This window comes from Berghia stephanieae, chromosome 12 (assembly GCF_034508935.2).
Source record: "Berghia stephanieae isolate SIO BIC M18660-M18661 chromosome 12, UCSD_Bste_1.3, whole genome shotgun sequence".
Taxonomy (NCBI): domain Eukaryota; kingdom Metazoa; phylum Mollusca; class Gastropoda; order Nudibranchia; family Aeolidiidae; genus Berghia; species Berghia stephanieae.
The window spans coordinates 814,522-834,521 of record NC_088371.1 but is presented as its reverse complement, the minus strand read 5'-3'; the positions used below and the strand labels follow the sequence as shown (position 1 = coordinate 834,521).

At 34.9% G+C, this 20,000-nt stretch overlaps 1 protein-coding gene across 1 annotated transcript in view; it reads right to left on the bottom strand.

The window, feature by feature from the left end:
* Positions 1-20,000, bottom strand: part of LOC144958075 (alpha-(1,3)-fucosyltransferase C-like) — a 44,524-nt gene that overhangs the window by 1,858 nt on the left and 22,666 nt on the right. Inside the window, exons 2-5 of the mRNA XM_078889682.1 lie at positions 16,977-17,439; positions 14,457-14,665; positions 9,388-9,516; positions 7,410-7,498 (exon numbers count right to left, since the gene is read on the bottom strand). Of these exons, the coding sequence (XP_078745808.1) occupies positions 7,410-7,498; positions 9,388-9,516; positions 14,457-14,665; positions 16,977-17,428 (879 nt within the window). The 5' untranslated portion in view covers positions 17,429-17,439. The remainder of the gene's footprint in view (positions 1-7,409; positions 7,499-9,387; positions 9,517-14,456; positions 14,666-16,976; positions 17,440-20,000) is intronic.

The window sequence follows — 20,000 nt, the reverse complement described above, 5'->3', positions numbered from 1 at the left end:
TACGATGAGCTGCCCTCTATTTTGCGGTGGTTGTCTCCTCTTCTTTACCTTTCTATGCATGTCATCCGCAAGATATTCGTTTAAATAGAGGTCAGGAGATCTTGATGGCTAGTCCAAAGCCTAGTCCAAAACCTCAATTTTGTGATTTTGAAGAAGTTCCTATAAAATCAGGAGATCTCGATGGCTAGTCCAAAACCTCAGTTTTGTGATTATGAAACTCTCGCCATGCGAGGGCTTGCACTGTCATGTTAAAATGTTGCTCCATGCTCGGCAATTTTTCGCAAAACCTTTTGAACAAGAACTTCATCACAATATTGTTGTGATCTATTTCAGATCCTTCCTAACTTTCCCAATACATACTGTCTCACAGTGTCGCCCCATAGTTTTATGGTTTTATTATCTCAGCATAATTAAAGGCCATCTGTTATAATTACAAGAACGCCCAAGTATGACACTAAATGAGTTAACACCCAACCGTCAGGCGTGAAAAGACATATAGCGAATAATTTATCAACCGTCTAGAGATCAAAGGGCCATAATAAAAGTATCCTATGATTACACAAGATTACCTGACGCCATCAATGATGACGTAAGCAGAATATGATTGGTCTCGAGCAAATCACCAGTCACATCCGGGCACAGACGAATCCTAGAACATCATTGGTATCTGGTATTCATTAACTCAAGACATATATCTATTTAATAAGGAAATACTCAGCTAACTCTCGCTCGATCACCAACTTGCTATAGTGGTGAACTCGAAATTCTATTTAGCGGGAAACATTGTGTGTAAATGTCGATTTGGGTACGAGTTGATCCAGAGTTGAATCTATCAAGTGACCCACAGCGACAAACGGTTATTGGAAAAGACTTCTCCACATAATAACCAGGTAGAAGAAACATTGACGCCACCACCAGTCAAATCTAAACAGATAAGGACCCCATTATAATAAATAATAGTTGAATAGCGGGATGAAATTAACTACCCATAGCCCAACTTTAATTAATTAAAATTTACTATTATTCTTTTGGCTAATTATGTGTTAACGTGTTATTGTGTGACAATTCTGTTGATTTATAATGAAGTATTTCTGTTTTAACGGGGATTAGTACTTACCTTCTAAACCTATATATCCCTATATAGCGTGCCAATACTATACCACTAATTCTACTACCTATTTTTAAAACTTAAATATTTTCTTACTATCTGTCGAGTTGTCAGCAACTTTAACCCGAGTATATCAGGGAAAAAGTGGCACCAGACAACTTTTTTGGGACCTATCTGACTCCTATTTGTCTGTTTCTATTTGACATTTATCCTACAAAGACGCGACAAATTTCTCCTACAGTCGTATTGTCTTGAATTGGTAGTATTGGTGAGCAGAATTCCCCCCCCCCCCAAATCATCACACTTCCGCCGCCAAAATGATCAGCTCATCTGCTGTCAATGCGATTGATTAAATAAATATCGTGACCCGTTGAAGACGATTAGGATTGTGGGCCGCTGTTAAATCGATGTCCCATTATGGACGATAAGCGTGAAGACCTCGAGCTCTCAAACGTCTTAAAGATAAGGTAAGATAAGATTAATTTTATTAATCCGAAACAAGAAATTACATTGTCTTTTACATGGCTCAAGGTAAAAGATAAGATAATTAGCAGGATAGGTGATTATACAACATAACAATAACAATGTATCAAAGGTAGTTAGCATTTACTACGGTAGAAAACATTCAGATCATTCATTCTCACACTCGCTCTTATATTTACCTTCCCCTTCATCAATTAAAGATGTCAGAAATAATTTTATTAATAATAATTGAAAAGCTTTAGAACTACACAAGTAAATGAATGCCATATGACAATTCCTAATTGCAGCGGATAAGAATGATTTGTAATAGCGTTCTTTGTTTGCCTTTACGTGCAGCAGCTTATAACGTCTATTGCTCTATTTGAGGGTACAGAGTGAGACTTTCATCTCTTATTATCTTATTGAATTTCGAATTACACAGGGTTTTTAACATGGTTTCATATCTTTTTGAGTCTGCCGTAATTTTCTTTCCAAATTTGAGGACGCTATTATTTTAATAACATCACATTTTCTAAGGTTATCGCCCCATGCAGGGAGGCAGAAACTTATCATACTTAACAACTGTTAAGTCAGAAAATATTGACAGGAATTTCTTTTCTATGTTAAAACAGTTTAATTGTACATTTTCTGCATTCTCTTATTACAATTCTTAATGACTTTCCGTGTATGTTAACCCCAATTTATTTTTTCATTAAACACGACACCCAGGTATTTGTATTTCTGCACAATCTCTACATTTTCGTTTTTGTTATTTACTGCATTATTACTGATAATTTGTTCCTTTTTCCTAAAGTCATTTAGTTTAGTTTAAGAAAATGGTTATCACAACTTACAGTTATATTTTCAATGTCCTGTTTGTAGTTGACTAAGTCTGAATCAGATCTTATACTGGCAACGATGGCTGTGTCGTCTGCATATTTAATGAGGGTGACATTCTCAGACGTACTAACAGTCATTAGGTGGAAAAGAGAATAGGTGCCAAGACGGTGTGCCAATATATGTAATTATCGTTGATGCGTTTACGGCTTTGTTGTTTGTTTGACGGACACTGACACCCTGTTGTCTGGGTGTTAGAAAGTCGAGAATCTTTTGTGAAGTACAGCTATTGACGTTCATTGATTGTTGTTTTGGGATAAGAAGGTGTGACTGAATGGTGTTGAAAGCATTGGATACGTCGATGAAAAAAAGTGTTCTGAGTTGGGATTGTTGTTGGTCTAATGTCCTGTAAATTATTTCTGTGTATGTTAGAATTGCGTTTTGTGATTTATAGGCAAACTGGTGATTGTCGAGATGTGGCTTACACGTTTGTTTTAATGACTGAAGTACCAGCTGGTCTAAAGTCGTTGATTTCTTTGATTTGTGGTTTCTTGGGGACTGGCGTGATTTGAGATGATTTCCATATCTTTGGGGCGTTTTTTTTTCAGTAAAGGATACGTTGAATAGATTTGTGTAAACTTCAGTTAACTCGTGGCGGTATGTCTTGAGTTTCCGCACAGTTGGTTGATCTGTCCCAGAAGCCTTGTTGGGTTTTAATTTAGCAACCAACTTCAATAATTGTCTGCCATTTACGCTGAGTGAATTTTCGTCTGTGTTGCTTAGTTGTTCTTTTAGCATGTTAATCTCTTGGGAGAAGTCTTTGTTTTGAAGCGGGCGTAGAAAGCTTTCAGAATTTCGACTTGTTCTTGTTCTTTTCCCTTTTCAAGTTGAAAAGTGGTCTTCGATGCGGAGTTGTTGAGGCCAGCTGCTTCTTTCATGCCACCCAATTCTGTTTTCATATCGTTCGATTAAAGTTTTTCCTCGATTTTTGTTTTGAATGTATCTTTGCACTCTACTTTTTTTCTTTTCACTTCTTTTGTAATCGTTTCTTTTCTTCAACATCCCTTTTCTTTTTGTTCAGCAGTTCTTTCATGTTTTTGTCACCCATGGCTTGTTACCGTAACATTTGAAGGTTTTTGTTGTTAATTATGACTCTTCACAGAAAGCCATGTACGAACCGATGACATGTGTTGTTTCATGAATACTACTGCACTGTTTTGTTAGATTTTCCCAGTCTGTTGATTCAAGGGCACCTTTTAGTTCTAGAATGCCCATATCCTGATTGTTTTTTCAACAACTTGATTATAATATTGTTTTGTAGTTTGGCATAAGGAGTACCATATCATGGTCCAAATTGCCAAGAGGGGGCAAGGCCTTGGATTTGTATGCTTGCTTGATATTAGAGTATGTGAGGTCGAGTGTTTGGTCGCTGCAGGTTGGAAAAGTGACATGTTGATACATTTTTACACTGGGGTCGAGTGATGCACGATTAAAATCACTAGTGGTTAAGAAAACTGCGTTGGGGTGTTGGGTGAGCTCGCTATTGATGGTCTCTGTTTGCGTATTAAGTGCGCGTTGTGCACAATGGTGTGTAGAGGATGTTGATGATTACGTTGCTACATTCTCTAGGTAGGTAGAATTGTCTTAAGGAGACGGTTAGGAGGTCCAAATCTTCGTTGCTAGTTGATGATACCTCGGTAACATTGTTTGGGTGGCACCATCGTTCGTTATTATACATACACATTCCTCCTTCTTTTGTTTTGGTAGTCTGTTCGAGGTCACGGTCACGGCGTTTGAGTGTGTAGCCATTGGTGTTGTAGCAGTTGTCTGGTGCAGATTGTTGAAGCCATGTTTCAGTGATTCACACTACTGAGGCGTTCATGTAACGATGTTTTTAGACACACCTATTTACTGAGCAGTGTCTGCACTTGTCTCGATCGGGTTTTTTCTATGTTGTTGTAAAATCCACCAATTCATTCTCTCGGTTTGCGTTCGTGACCTGCCACTTATTGGAAGGTCTTTTACTAAACCAGTGTCATTAAAACGATGGACTAAACATTAAATTGTCTTTTTACACACACCAAACGACAAAAACTTCAAAAACTGAATAACTGCGTGAGAAACTTATGGAAACTACAGAAAACGTTGAAAAAGCGCTATTGAAAAATTACAACACATCATATATTGGACAGAACATTTTAAACACAGTATAGTAATGACTACGGGTGAAATTATAAAATAGGATATGGTTGGAAATGACAAAGTTGCAATCCGAAACGATGACGGAAATACTAGGAAAACTCTTCAGTGAACCCCCGGTCCCAGCCCACATAGCATAACAAATTTACTAGGCAGCTGAACAGTTTGTGTTTGAACTCCTCCCAGTTCAGTCGTATTCACCCGCCTTAGTCGCTTTGACTATATTTTGGAATGTACTCATTAACACTTGAATGAATGAGGTAAAAGCTTTGCCAAGTACTCACAAATTGGAGCGTTTTTTATTTAAATTGTAGTCATCCATAGGGTCATTGATCAAACTCGACAGCTCTTGAGTTTTGTTGCAAGAGCAGACACTCTACTACCGATCCCCCAACCTCACTGGTATCTTTTGTAAACTTATATGTAGCCTAATCCTAACAATAGAAAACTCATAGCCTGACCGTGACATTCGTAACCCCATACTCATAGCCTTACGGTAGCCATCGTGAACTCACAGCCTGCACGCAGCGTAACCTCTGTAAACTGATACATTGACCTTCGCCTTTGTAGACATAAGCCTGTCTGTAGCCTCCTTACAGGACAATGGCCGTTGTAAAATCATAGCCCGACCACAGCCATCGTAATCTCAACGCCTACATCATAAAAGATTGCGTCGCAATGAAATCAACCAAAAGAAAGCAAACGGTGACGGGTATTAATAGTGAAATTAATGTATTTGTAATATATTACCTCGAGTACAAGTAACAACGATTCATTTCTCACTGTCCTCGAAAATCGTCGCCTTACATTGTGACGTAAATTTAGGGGATGCCTCACATAAATAGAAAACTGATAAATGCTATAATATAGCGGCGGGTGATCAAACTCAGTACACCTTTCGTGTACGAAGCAAAGAACGTACTGCTAGGCCACGGGAATCCATTTTAGGTCCATTGCTTTTAACATTCTCATAAATGACAAATTTTTATTTGTAAAATATTCAGTCCTATATAATTATGCCGACGATAATAAACGATCTTACTGCTATACAAACAGTTAAAAGTCTTACTCATGTTCGTAAGCGGAAGAGCCAGATCCTGACAAATTGCTTCAAATAAATGGCTTAAGCCTAATGTAGACAAGTTTCAGGCTCTAGGCAAAATAACGCAGAATAAGTGCCCGATATTTAATACTGATTTTGTAACAAAGCCATGTGGAGATACTGTTAGACTAGGAATTGAGTTCCAACTGAAATTTGACTTTCATATTAAGGAAATATGCAGAAAGGCCTTTCTATGTACATGCTCATTTTTAATACGTACATTTTTTCCATTTTTGAAAAGTAGCAAAAATCTCTAGTATTGAGTGAGTTAACAAAGATTAACATTATCCCCATTGAAACCAAGCGAATGCAAATTATGGGAATATAAACTTTCAAAATTCTTAATAAATTATCCCTAAATGCCTCTGAAATTAAGTAACTTTTTAATATTACACAATATGATTTTGGGCAACCAATAATGTTAATGCTCCAACTATCAAAACAGCCCATTTTGCTGAACAGTCCTCTCGTTATACCACTGCAGTTTCGAGAAATAATCTGCGAGAGCACACCAGAACAGAGACATATTTGAAAGGGTTGAGATACTCGTATAACAAAATTTGCAGCCTCTTAGACTTCTTCAGATCTGTTTTCCGTTCTCGTATGTATGCCACAATATTGATTCAAACGGCAAGACGTCAATTTTTATGTCAAATATATAGTATTTAATTTATAGCTATTTGCAGTAAAAATTATTTTGTTGGTGAAAAGCCTAAAAGGGCTTACTTATTTTAAATCAGATTGTATTAAGAAAATATGGATTATTTAATTTCACTTTTAATGATTATTTTTATTTAGTTTTTGTTATTTTTCCAGTTGTTTTTGTATAAAAGATGTATGCAAATGTTGTTTTTTTTACCGACAATGAATAATTTATTCAATTCAATGCAATTTAATTGTCATTTCAACTCAATGTTCTCGTTGGACAACTAAAAATCGTAGCGCGTTAACCCTTCAATAACTTATGATAGCCTGATACTAAGACTAAGACTTGTATTTTAACGTTATTATTATATGAGTGCGTCGCTAAGTGAGTTGTCGATAAAAGTGATCGAGGAAACAGATGATCATTCTGTTCAAGAATAAACGATAAATGTTACACGTAGTTTTGTGTGTCGATACGACTGATCCGACGGGAATACTAGGTAAATATTATATTATGCATGACATCAATACATTTATAGAGATTCCTTAAGAAGCCTTTGTTAATGTATAGCCTGACACTAGGGCTTGTGTTTTGACATCATTTAAAACTAGTGCACTGCCTCGCTGGGAGTCCCGATAGCTCAGTTGGTAGAGCACTCGCTTCACACGCAAAGGGACTAGGATAAATCCCTGGTGCAAGTCGATTAAAAAAAATTCTGACCCACCTCTTCACCTAGCGGTGAATGGGTAGCTTGGTGTGTTAGAAATGGCGGTAATTACTTTGTGATAGATTAGCACGCTATAGAAACCCGACTTAACGCTGGCACCATGGGCCTCTTGGCTAAGAATGACTACTTCTCCTACTGCCATGCGACTTGTCTTCAATAGTGTTCAAGGAAACAAATAACCCCATTGGTTGAACTATTGAATACAACTCATGATTCTCTTTTTTGGTGGCCCTCGACCTGGATTTTGACGGGTTCTGTTTTTGTTCTTTTTTTATCTTTGTCAGGCTAAGAATTAACAAAGGCTGCGCTCTGTGCCACCTGTGCTTACCTGCATTGACTTCACAAAGTTTAATCTGTTGGATTGACAGTTACTCGCCCACCATGTCGCTGTCTTTGTTTTATTTTTCGCTATCGCCACTGAAATATAATTTACAGACAGAAAAAAGGGGGGTGGGTGGTCATGTTATGTTATGTTATGTTATGTTATGTTATGTTATGTTATGTTATGTTATGTTATGTTTAGTAAATTTAAATCGTATTTTTTGCTATAACTATAACATCAGTTTTCATCAACTAGACCATTCCTACAATGTGCCATGTTGTTGAAACACCGTATCTTCTTCTTCTTCTTCTTCTTCTTCTTCTTCTTCTTCTTCTTCTTCTTCTTCTTCTTCTTCTTCTTCTTCTTCTGTGAGACTATTCCACTGTCTTAACCCTCTTCTTACCACCTATACCAAAATCGTCACATTTTTTGCGGCATAATATATATTTTTTCTTATTCAGATTTATTTTGTACATCACAATGATATTTGTTTAATTAATAAGAACATCAAGTTTTTTGTAGACATTGTTTTGAGTTTAAAAAAAAAAAGATTTTTCTGCTCGATAAGCCTGCCATTTTGGGAAACTACTGAAAATGGTTGGTAAGGAGGAAGTTAATGTCGATGTTATGAAAGAGTGCATCCACTCTTGAGTGGGGAACCATACACTTGGATGACTTCCTCTTATTTTGCTGAATATTACCGAGGGCTAATTTAACTTGATCGTTTGGGTCTTTGCAAAATATGCTACTTTGTCACGCTTTCTTCTCTGTTGTAATGATTTGAGATTAAAATCCGTTTCATGTTTGTTAACTTTGTTGTTTTGATTTATAAATTTCAACGGTCTGTTTTGTATTTCTTCGATTTCTTGGATTTCTCTGATTTGTGGTGAGGGTCCCAGACAGAGATATTATAATATTCTAATGTAGGTCTAACAAAGGCTTTAACTTCATATAAGTTTCTTATGAGGAAGCCTAAGGTCGATTTTTCTTGTTTGCATATGTTTGTAACATGGTCTTTCCAATTTAGTTTTTTAGTTATTGTTACTGTTAGATATTTCGCATTGCTTCAAGTGCAGTGTTGTAGTACAATCATATTGTGCATGTTGAATGTGTGATTTTTCTGTTGTTTATGAATGTTAGAATCTGGCACTTCTGATGATGGAATTCCATGCTATTTTCTATTTTCCAGATTTGTAAGCTATCTAGATCGGCTTGAAGAATTTCTGTGTCACGTTTAGTTCTTATTCAACGATAAAGAAGGCCACCGCCATCTGCAAACAATCTCAGTTGGGTTCCTGGTTAAAGTCTTTCTGTCATATCATTAATGCAGATAAAGAATAGGAAGGGAGAACTGTACCCTGAAGAACACCAGACACCACTTGGGCTGACTGATGACTCACCATCCACTGAATTAAGAAAGCGACTTACAAAACGTGCTCAGTCACATCCTGATAAAAAAAAACACGTTAACTCACACGCGCAATTTATTGGACACATTAAAATCGCCTTAATCTATTCTTATCGTGTTCAATGCATAGATGGCGAATCTTTCCCCATTTCGTAAATATTAATGAAATGTTTACAATAATCTTCCCATTTTCATTACAAAAAGTAAAATGTATCCATAATCTTCCATGTGAAAATCTTACAATAACCTTCACACTTTGGTATAGAAAATTATAAAATCTTTCCAAAATCTTCCCATGGTGTTCTGTTATCGGAAAACAGTGAAATCTCCCAAAATCTTTCCACTCTGAAATAAAAAATTGTGAAATCTTACCAAAATTATCCCACTTTACAATGAAAAATGGTAAAATCGTATCACTTTAAATGAAAAAGGATAAAATCTGGCCACTTTATAATGATAAAGGAAAAAATCTTACAACTTTATAATGCAAAAATGGTAATATTTTCACAAAATCTTCCTATTTTATAATCTTTCCGTAGTCTTCGCACTCTGTAACGAAAAATAGTGAAAACTTACTATAATCTTCCCATTTTAAAGTTAGTTGTGACCTGTCACGCCATGCCAGCATCCTGTATGGGGACATGACGTCAGAGTCCAATCGATAACTAAACGTCACGTTAAAGGCGTCCTTCCATTTGTCGTAATCTGGTAAAACCATTTTTAACAAATTGATTTTAAAAAAAGAGAAAAAAAAACAATCAAACTTGTCAATTGAATTGCGAACAATATCCTATTATTAGTTAAAATCGTCTGAAATAAGAAAATTCTTTGGTGAATTTTTAAATTTTACATGGACTATTATATAAAACCCAAGCATTCTCGTTCTATCACCGAGTACCTTGTTTCTCTGTTTAGAATTTTGTTTCCTTTTATATTCGGATGACATTAATGCACAGTCATATTCTTGAATTAAAACACCTGCAATTCTGTTCCAAGTTGCATTTCATTGAACTTCTTACGTAAATCTGGTTAAAGACTGGTTCAGAACATAGAACTGATTTAAGTTGTTAATTTAAGCTTTTTTTCCCATTCCAGTTTATTTTGTTTGGCATTGGTTTCTTTGTGAGATGTGTTAAAGGCGTTGCCATATCTAGACCTTTAAATTCTAAGACAATTAACTGAAAAAGGATTTCTCCGCTACGAATTACGAAGTCATTTTTTTTATAGAGCTGTTAGTCACCATTCATTTGTCCAGTTTATTTTGTTTGGCATTGGTTTCTTTGTGAGATGTGTTAAAGACGTTGCAATATCTAAAAGGTTTGGCACATATTCCTAATAAAAGTTTAGGAGACCTCTCACTTTTCTAACAGTCTTATTTGTCTTGGTGGCTTGCAGCTGTTTTGTTTTGTTTTTCTGTGTTTGGTTTTTGGATCCCTGGGCCAACCGTATGGCCTTACAAATATATCTGGTTGTAAATAATGTGTGTGTGTGTGTGTGTGTGTGTGTGTGTGTTGTTTTTTTGGGGTTTTTTTTTTGGGGGGGGGGGTGAGTATTTATCTGAATTTATGATGTTTTAGTGTATTCAAAACTTTTCGAGTGTTGCACTCCACGTTTCGGAGTATATACACGCGTCGACCACTGATGATTTATTATGGCATTAACAATTACGAATAAGTGTATCGTGTGTATCTACCTACAGTGCGCTATACTATGCAACACATACAGTCACTCACACACTCCATCGTTTGCTCGCATAACCCATAACCGACACCTATCTGTTTATTTTTACCACACAGCCATCCTTTCTAATTTCAATGCCACGTACCATGGATTGATAAAGATTAGCTACGGCGGTAATTGAATACTTGTTAAACAGCACCACTCCCCTCCCCCTCTCCCTTACGTGCTGTTATGTGGTCTAGTGGGATGGCTCAGATCGGAAGTCCTGGGTTCGAGAGTCACTCAGTCACTCAGAAGGCTCTTTACTCACATTCTCTCACTTTACTCGGATGTAAAATAAGTACCTGGCCGTTAACAGCGTTGTCACGTCCTTCATGTTAAATGTTGCTGTTGGCCAAGGATCCCTTGTAAAGCGCTTTGAGCAAGATTAGTGGATATCGCTCTATATAAAAGCTTAATTTTTTTAACCATACACGCACCAACCCCTTGCAACCTGCCAATACATATCAATAAATTAAATAAAGAATAAAGATTTCCATTTATTCTTCACCAAGCGGAAATTTGTTGTAGGGTCTATTCCAATGTTTGACTGAAAAAAACCAATATGTCAGCCGCAGCGCAGCGCCGCAAATGGAGCTAATGAGAGGTGTTAATCTTTCGGGTACGGAGCAAAGTCCATGCGCGCCGCTGGCTGAACAACACTGAGGTCTACCCTCCCAATGTCGTTATGACAAAGCACTGCTTCCACGAGATTGTTTGCATGTCCCGAGTGGTTAGTAAGATCTTTTTGTTGATATGTTTAGCTTTAGATAACTCTGTAAATAGATCTTCTTGATTTGGTATAGTTATGGACATGTCTCCTGAATTCTGCGCAGACGTGCATTCATTACACCCTTGAGGTTATTCGGATAGCTGAGACGATATAATACTTTTATTCTTCTTCTGAGGTGTACGCTTTTCTACTTTGAAACATTGCCTGCATTATAAAACACAAACATTGAAACGAGAGGACGAGGATGACGACATAAATGAGCTCCTTTTTTAAAGTTTGAAAATATCACATTGTGACAAATTAGGGAGCAGGAACCGGTGTAAGATAAAAATATGAAAATGCGTTAATGAAACAGTGCCGGTTAAACAAACCAGAAAGAAAGGTACAACGGATGATCATCCCCCAAAAAAGAAACTTGCCCCGGATTAGGATCGATTACCTGTAATCGGGAGATCTAAGAATCGATTCCCAGTCAAGGCAGTCTGATCTTTTGGGATTTTTTTTCTCGTATTTTCTTTCTGCTATGTCCTGTTCTTTCCCCGCGACATTGCGGGCTCTTTACTAGCATATATATATATATATATATATATATATATTATATATATATATATATATATATATATATATATATATATATAAATATATATATATATGAGCCAAGGTCAAAAGGTGCCAATTTTTTTTCTCAAAATAAAAGTGACATAATAGTCCATTCATGTGTCTATATGTGTAGCAAAAACCCTGTACTTCATGAATCAAAAGCCCTTTAGATAACTTTAAGATCTAACGCAGCATAATATCGTCAACAATACCTATAGGTTGCTGGTGTCACCTGTGACCGGTGACACCAAAATGAGACAAAAAACTCAATAACCAAATGATTTTTGTTGAGTATCAAACTTTATTAATAAGTTATAGACAAAAAGACACAATCAACAACAATCATCGTACAATAATAATACCAACTATTGGAGAAAATGTTGCTTTTTTGGTGTCATCGGTCACAAGCAACATAGAATGCAAATATATTATTTCATAAAAATGTTTGTGCATTAACAACAACAACAATATTGCATATGCTTATTACCAGCAATGTTCAGAAACTTTTGGAATAAAATGTTGGGAAATAATGTGACCAAAGAATATCTTATTTAGCGACATTGTGTCACTTGTGACATTAGACCGATGACACCATTACTTATGTCACAAGCAATACCAAATTGCAATTTCGACAATAAATCATTAATTTCAGTCAAACCAGTGTAATAACCACAGTTAAATATGGAATTTTATAATATTTCAGAAACCAAAGACTTCAAAAATAGAAATATACATGGAAATTAGAGCATCTGAATGTGACTTGTGACATAAGACCGGTGACACCATTACTTATGTCACAAGCAACACCAAATCACACTTTCGTCCATAATACATCATTATTTTCAGTCAAAAAAGCACAATAACCTACTCTAAAATGAAATTCGATAATATTTTAAGAGACTAAATACTAGCAAATTGGAAATATGCTTAGATATTAGTAATACCATTGTTGCTTTTACTTTGGTCAAAATCGGCACTAGAACGCAATTTTGCCTCAATAAATCAAGAATAGCAACTGAACACATGTAATATAGCCTCTTAAAATGTAATTCAATGACATTTCAAGCTTTGAAGAACATGAAAACAGAAATACATTAGAAACTTCAAACTTAAGTGTCACCTGTGACATTTTAACCAATGACACCAATGGTCACAAAAAGTACCAGAAGTCTTACAAACTCTATATAAATATCAGCCATGGTAATGAATTCATGTAACCATACCGTAACATCCGCCCTACTGCTCAAATCTGCTAGTTTGTAGTAATTTAGTGTGTTAATAGTAAATCAAATCAAATTTCTTGACAACCCTTCTTTTATCTGGATTCGTCAAAAGCTTGAGTTTTGTCTTTTTCTTGATTGATACAATCCGAAACATAAAAAAATTAGAATTACAAGGAAATAATTAATTGTGTCAAAATCAGTCTTATGTGAGATGTCATAATATCATATTTGTAAATAGAACAACAGCTGAAAACATAATTTTTTGGTGGCACTTTGTAATATCCAATATCAAGTGTTGCTTGTGACAATGTAAAATAGCGATGACACCAAAGTTCAACTTACCTTTTCTGCCTGGAGCCACGCTGGAAAGGCAAATGAAAGTGCTGCACTTCAAAGACTGGTAAGAAGGGTGGATCAAAATTGCGAATCGCCATTTAACGAAACAAACTTCCACATGTTCACGCATGCCGTGTTGCTTGTGACAAATGACACCAAAACCAATAAACCTCAATATCGGCAAAACGGTATACATTTACTCCAAGATTTGAATTCAGATAGTAAATCTATCCTTTTTTCTCATAATAAAAGATTTTATTAACATTAAAAATGACCTTTAAAGTTTCGTGTCGAGTCTTAGTATTGTGCTGTGTTTGATGACACCAAAGGTCACAAGCAACACCAACTTTTTAAGAACTCTATATGAAACTTAATCAGATATGTAATATACTGCAATTGCGTTTAAAAGTAAATTTTGACTTCATACTATTAGTCAGATTTAAATCACGTGAGCTAAAACATCACATTTAATTTCTACATGATTTCCAGAAAGGTGATGCGTTGACCTCGTTTTAAGCACATGCCAAACAGCATTCAAATTTGACTTTCAAGTTGTTTATTTCATATTCTGTTGAACAGAGTATGTTGAGCTATCTAATTTTATTTCTTCTTCATATTATCAATTGATTACAAGCATTAACCCAATGAAAACAGCCCATAATTAAGTAAAAATCAAAATTTTCTTAACACTAGTATCAGGCGGGCACCTTTTGACCTTGGCTCATATATATATATATATATATATATATATATATATATATATATATATATATATATATATATATATATATATATATATTTCATGTTTACGTGAAAACGACCAAATGGCGAAACATCGTTTGTTTTGCGTTGTTCCCTTATTTATGAGTCATATTTGCTCCCATTATCTTTCTCTCTATCTTATTGACTCAGTCAGGCACTTTTAGCAATTAATACGGTTGACAGGCGGAAGCTCATATTTCAAAATTTCGTGACAGTGATGAATCTTTATAAAGAACAGATGTTGTAAATTAAAAGACAGAAACAATCTTTACTTTTATAATTCCAGTTTGCATCACTCTCCCAGCATCCCAGGGCCCACAACTGGCCGGCGGTTCTTTTCCCGGGCGGAAAATCAAGCCTTCTACAATCAAATAGAACAAGGTCCGCCCTGTTCATCTTTTCCCCCGTGAGGTCCACTTCACATTGGCTGTAGGGACAATTTTTGAAATCTCTGTTGTAGCTTCGTTCTTCTTTGAACCATCTTCAGGGTGAGTGTATCATTTCATGAATGAAAAAAAAAACATCTTCAGGGTGAGTGTATCATTTCATGAATGAAAAAAAAAACCATCTTTAGGGTGAGTGTATCATTTCATGAATGAAAAAAAAAAACATCTTCAGGGTGGGTGTATCATTTCATGAATGAAAAAAAAACATCTTCAGGGTGAGTGTATCATTTCATGAATGAAAAAAAAACATCTTCAGGGTGAGTGTATCATTTCATGAATGAAAAAAAAAACATCTTCAGGGTGAGTGTATCATTTCATGAATGAAAAAAAAACATCTTCAGGGTGAGTGTATCATTTCATGAATGAAAAAAAAAATCTTCAGGGTGAGTGTATCATTTCATGAATGAAAAAAAAACATCTTCAGGGTGAGTGTATCATTTCATGAATGAAAAAAAAACATCTTCAGGTGAGTGTATCATTTCATGAATGAAAAAAAAACATCTTCAGGGTGAGTGTATCATTTCATGAATGAAAAAAAAACATCTTCAGGGTGAGTGTATCATTTCATGAATGAAAAAAACAAACATCTTCAGGGTGAGTGTATCATTTCATGAATGAAAAAAAAAAACATCTTCAGGGTGAGTGTATCATTTCATGAATGAAGAAAAAACATCTTCAGGGTGAGTGTATCATTTCATGAATGAAAAAAAAACATCTTCAGGGTGAGTGTATCATTTCATGAATGAAATAAAAAACATCTTCAGGGTGAGTGTATCATTTCATGAATGAAAAATAAAACATCTTCAGGGTGAGTGTATCATTTCATGAATGAAAAAAAAAACATCTTCAGGGTGAGTGTATCATTTTATGAATGAAAAAAAAAAACATCTTCAGGGTGAGTGTATCATTTCATGAATGAAAAAAAAACATCTTCAGGGTGAGTGTATTATTTCATGAATGAAAAAAAAAAACATCTTCAGGGTGAGTGTATCATTTCATGAATGAAAAAAAAAACATCTTCAGGGTGAGTGTATCATTTCATGAATGAAAAAAAAAAACATCTTCAGGGTGAGTGCATCATTTCATGAATGAAAAAAAAAACATCTTCAGGGTGAGTGTATCATTTCATGAATGAAAAAAAACATCTTCAGGGTGAGTGCATCATTTCATGAAAAGAAAAAGAAGCTGCAAATTGTTTCTAAACGGTGTTATTGAGTGTTTGTATTTGCTGCTTTAATCTCTTAATCAGTAACTGATCAATAACTTGCACACATGAGACTGTTATCTCTGTTTGTTATCTCTGGCTATCATATTTTGGCCACAAGTAGACAAAAGGAACGCAAAGAGGCTCTGGAAACCCTTTTTTAAAAGTAGAAAGTTAAAAAATTAATGCCAAATTTATCACTCAATTATTCCACTTGAAAAAAGTTCGATAATTGCACATTACTTATAATTTTTCTTTTAAATATCCGGTTTCTACAGGATCTGCATACTTTTATACCACTTACTTGTAGAAAGTTAGAAGTAGATGGGTTGAAAATTGAAGGAGGCGTTAAGGTTTTAGAATATAAAAAATGTACAGAACATGAAAGAAATATTCACTTTTTGCTATGGAAAATGAATTTGTTTGGCGGCCATCTTGAATGATTATTATTTTGTTAAAAGAGAAAGGCCAAATAATTTTAATGGTCTTAAAGCATGTTTTTAAAAGTGTGGTATTGAGTGTTAATGTTATATTATTATCTAAAAAATGACACAAGCTTTTGAGCTGCAGCTGTTTGTTTTTATTTATGCATATTTAACTCCAGGAAAGTGATATAGTCATAAAAAATTTGCTAACTCCACGACAAAAATCAAAATCAAAACATGTAATTTTTGTTTAAATATAAAACAATGTAGTTTATTTTAAATATTATTGCGTCTTTTCTTTTATCTCTTTAATTGTCAAGGTTCTGCTCAACCACTCTAAATGTGCCCAAAGCGTTTCATAAGGGGTCCTCGGCCAAACTCAACACTTAACATTTGGACGAGACATGACTCCTGAAGGGCGATATTAAAAGACAACGTTGTTACAGTCGGGCTCTCATTTCATATCTGAGGAGGGTGAGAGAATATGAGTGAAGAGCCTATTCCAAGGACTCAAATTTATGCCGCTCATAGCCGTGCTCGAACCAGGCAGCTAAAGATCCAAAAGCGAGTGTCATAACACAAGACAAAAACTCATTGACAGCAAATAATATGACTAATTATTCGAAGTAATAACCCATGTTACACGCATAAAGACAGAAGAGAAAAAAGGGGGAGGGGAAGGTACGAGAGTTGATAACACATCAAAAATATACTTACTGACTGACATGATAGAATGATATAATCTTGTTCTTTCTCGTCCCGGGTTGTCTATAAACGTTGCCATTGCTATTGACGTCATAAACGTGTGGGGTAATAATCAACGGAGATTTGAAAAGGTGCATCTCAGCTGGTTCCACGCCCATTTTTCTCAGGCCTTCAAGAAACGAGGCGTTTGTTCCAGTGTTCGTGGGAGTTGGTGTTAAATTTGGAGTAAGTCTATTCAGGTTTGTTCCAGCGTCCGGGGGAGTTGGTGTTAAATTTGGAGTAAGTCTATTCAGATTTGTTCCAGCATCCGGGGGAGTTGGTGTTAAATTTGTAGTAAGTCTAATCAGGTATGCATTGAATGGAAAGGCCATATTAAGTATGACGTAGACTATGATAAAGAAGATGGTCAGTTTGAAAATTTGAATCGTGGAGAAACCATTTATCCAATTCTTTGTCGACTTCATGTTACTTTAATCTAGAGAAGAGATAATATAATGTAACATATCTTTTATAAAACATCAACTTTTATACAACGAAATGTTGAATAAATGTGTCCATCGTATCAAACAAGCATTATGTACGGATCAATGTGTACTTATTTGCAACTGTGTGCACCTAGGTGTAAAAGACAAAATAGGGAAAAGTTCCCAGGGTTAGTCAGCCAGCGTCGTCGTGATCCCCTAAGTAGTTGACAGAAGAGAGTCCTCACGATCGTGCTAAGTTTGAACGTCATATTTTTCTATGTGTAGCTGGATATATATATATATATATATATATATATATATATATATATATATATATATATACTAGTAAAAATCCGGCAATTTTGCGGGAAAAGAACGATTTTCCTTTGATATTGTACCCACCATCATTTAATCAGGGCATATTGGTAAACAACGTTGTCTGTGTAAGTTGGTACATCATCTGTTGATTTTTCTGTGTGGCCCAATATGAAGTGTAAGCCACTATAGCCTCTGACCCGTGACACAGCAACATACTGTTGTCCGTGCGTGAAAACAGGTTGTGGTAAGAAAATCAACTGCGAAAATAAACCTGAAGTAGCAGACGTGAGCAGAGGTGAAAGACGATCCTGGGGCAGGGAGTCTTTCCGAAAGCTCCTACAGAGTGAAACAACTCAAATAATATTCCCTGAAGAAAAAATAAAACCTAATACATTTAACTAACACTATTTGGAAAAAAACCACCCTAGTACCTTTGCTAAGACTTATGGCTAACCCTAACAGAAAAAAAAATCCTCCGATCTCGAGCAAACCCTAATAGAAAAAAAAACCTTCTTTCTTTCTTTCTTTCTTTAAAAGAACAATTTTCCTTCGATATTGTACCCACCATCATTTAATCAGGGCAGATTGGTAAACAACGTTTAAATAATGCTATGACCTGAAATTGCTAGATCCGTACCAATTTGCATACCAGCAACATCTCAGTGTAGAAGACGCACTATTAACCACCACAAATTCGATCTCAAAACACCTTGACCAAACGCCCTCGAATTACGCCAGAATCCTGTTTGTCGACTTTTCGTCAGCTTTTAATGCCATGAACACAGATATTTTGCTTCAAAAGTTGTGCAACATTGATATTCCAAACTACACTATTAAATGGTATAAAGAGTTTCTGACCCATAGACCGCAATGTGTAAAATTGGGTGAACATATCTCCAACAAAAGAACGTTGTCGAACGGATCTCCCCAAGGCTGCGTGAGTTCCCCAATCCTGTACATCATATACACCAACGACTGCAGACCATCCTTTGAAAATTGTTTTATAGTGAAATATGCAGATGATACTGCTATTCTTGGCTTATTAAAAGATAAAGTTACCGAAAAGAATTATTTCAAACAAAAAAATATATTCACCGATTAGTGTAAACAAAATCAGCTTGAATTAAATGTTGAAAAAACGAAAGAACAGGTGTTTGGTGTAAAAAATAAAAACGACTTAAAGTGTGTGACGATCGGTAAAGATGATGTTGAGATAGTTGACTATTTTAAATATTTAGGAATAACCATTGATAGTTCCCTCAATTTCTCTCAACATATTAATATAATATCTAAGAAAGTTGCCCAAAGATTATACATCCTAAGGAAATTGAGAACATTTCAAGTAAGGAAGAAAACTATGTTAAGAGTTTATGACTCATTGATTAAAAGTGTAATTGTGTTTGGCTGCATCATATGGTTTGGCGGATGCCGACTTAAAGATAAATAAAAAATGTCAAAATCTATCAAAGAGGCAACAAAAATAATAAACCATCATCTTGATGGAGTAGAAAGAATTCATGGAAAAGCAATAGAAAGGAAAGCATTCTCAATTACCAACAATAAAAAACATATTTTATACCATGAATTTAGTCTTTTACCATCTGGGAGAAGATTTTGTCAGATTAAATGTAGAACTAACAAATATTAATCAACGTTCGTTCCATCAGCAATAAAAAATTTGAATATTTCATATGGTACAGAAAAACCAAGGATTGATAAGTTGAGTGATTAACTGATTAATTTATCTAATGTTAGATTAACTGACCAATTGATAATGATGATGATTTTTGCTGTCGAATTGCCACAATTGTAACAAATTGAAAACGAAATGAATATGTTTATGTTGTGTATATCGCACGTGTGAAAAAAGGAAGAGAGGAAGAGAGAGAGAGAGAGAGAGAGAGAGAGAGAGAGAGAGAGAGAGAGAATGAGAGAGAGAGAGAGAAAATAAGTAGGAGTGAAATATCTGTTCAATGTTACAGTTATCATTTAACGTTATAACAAGTGTAACTAAATGACAAATTGCCACAATTATGGACAATAAGGATCTATTATATTATTATTATTATTATTATTATTATTATTATTATTATTATTATTATTATTATTATTATATTATTATTATTATTATTATTATTATTATTATTATTATTAACATTATTATTATTATTATTATTATTATTATTATTATTAACATTATTATTATTATTATTATTATTATTATTATTATTATATTATATTATTATTATTATTA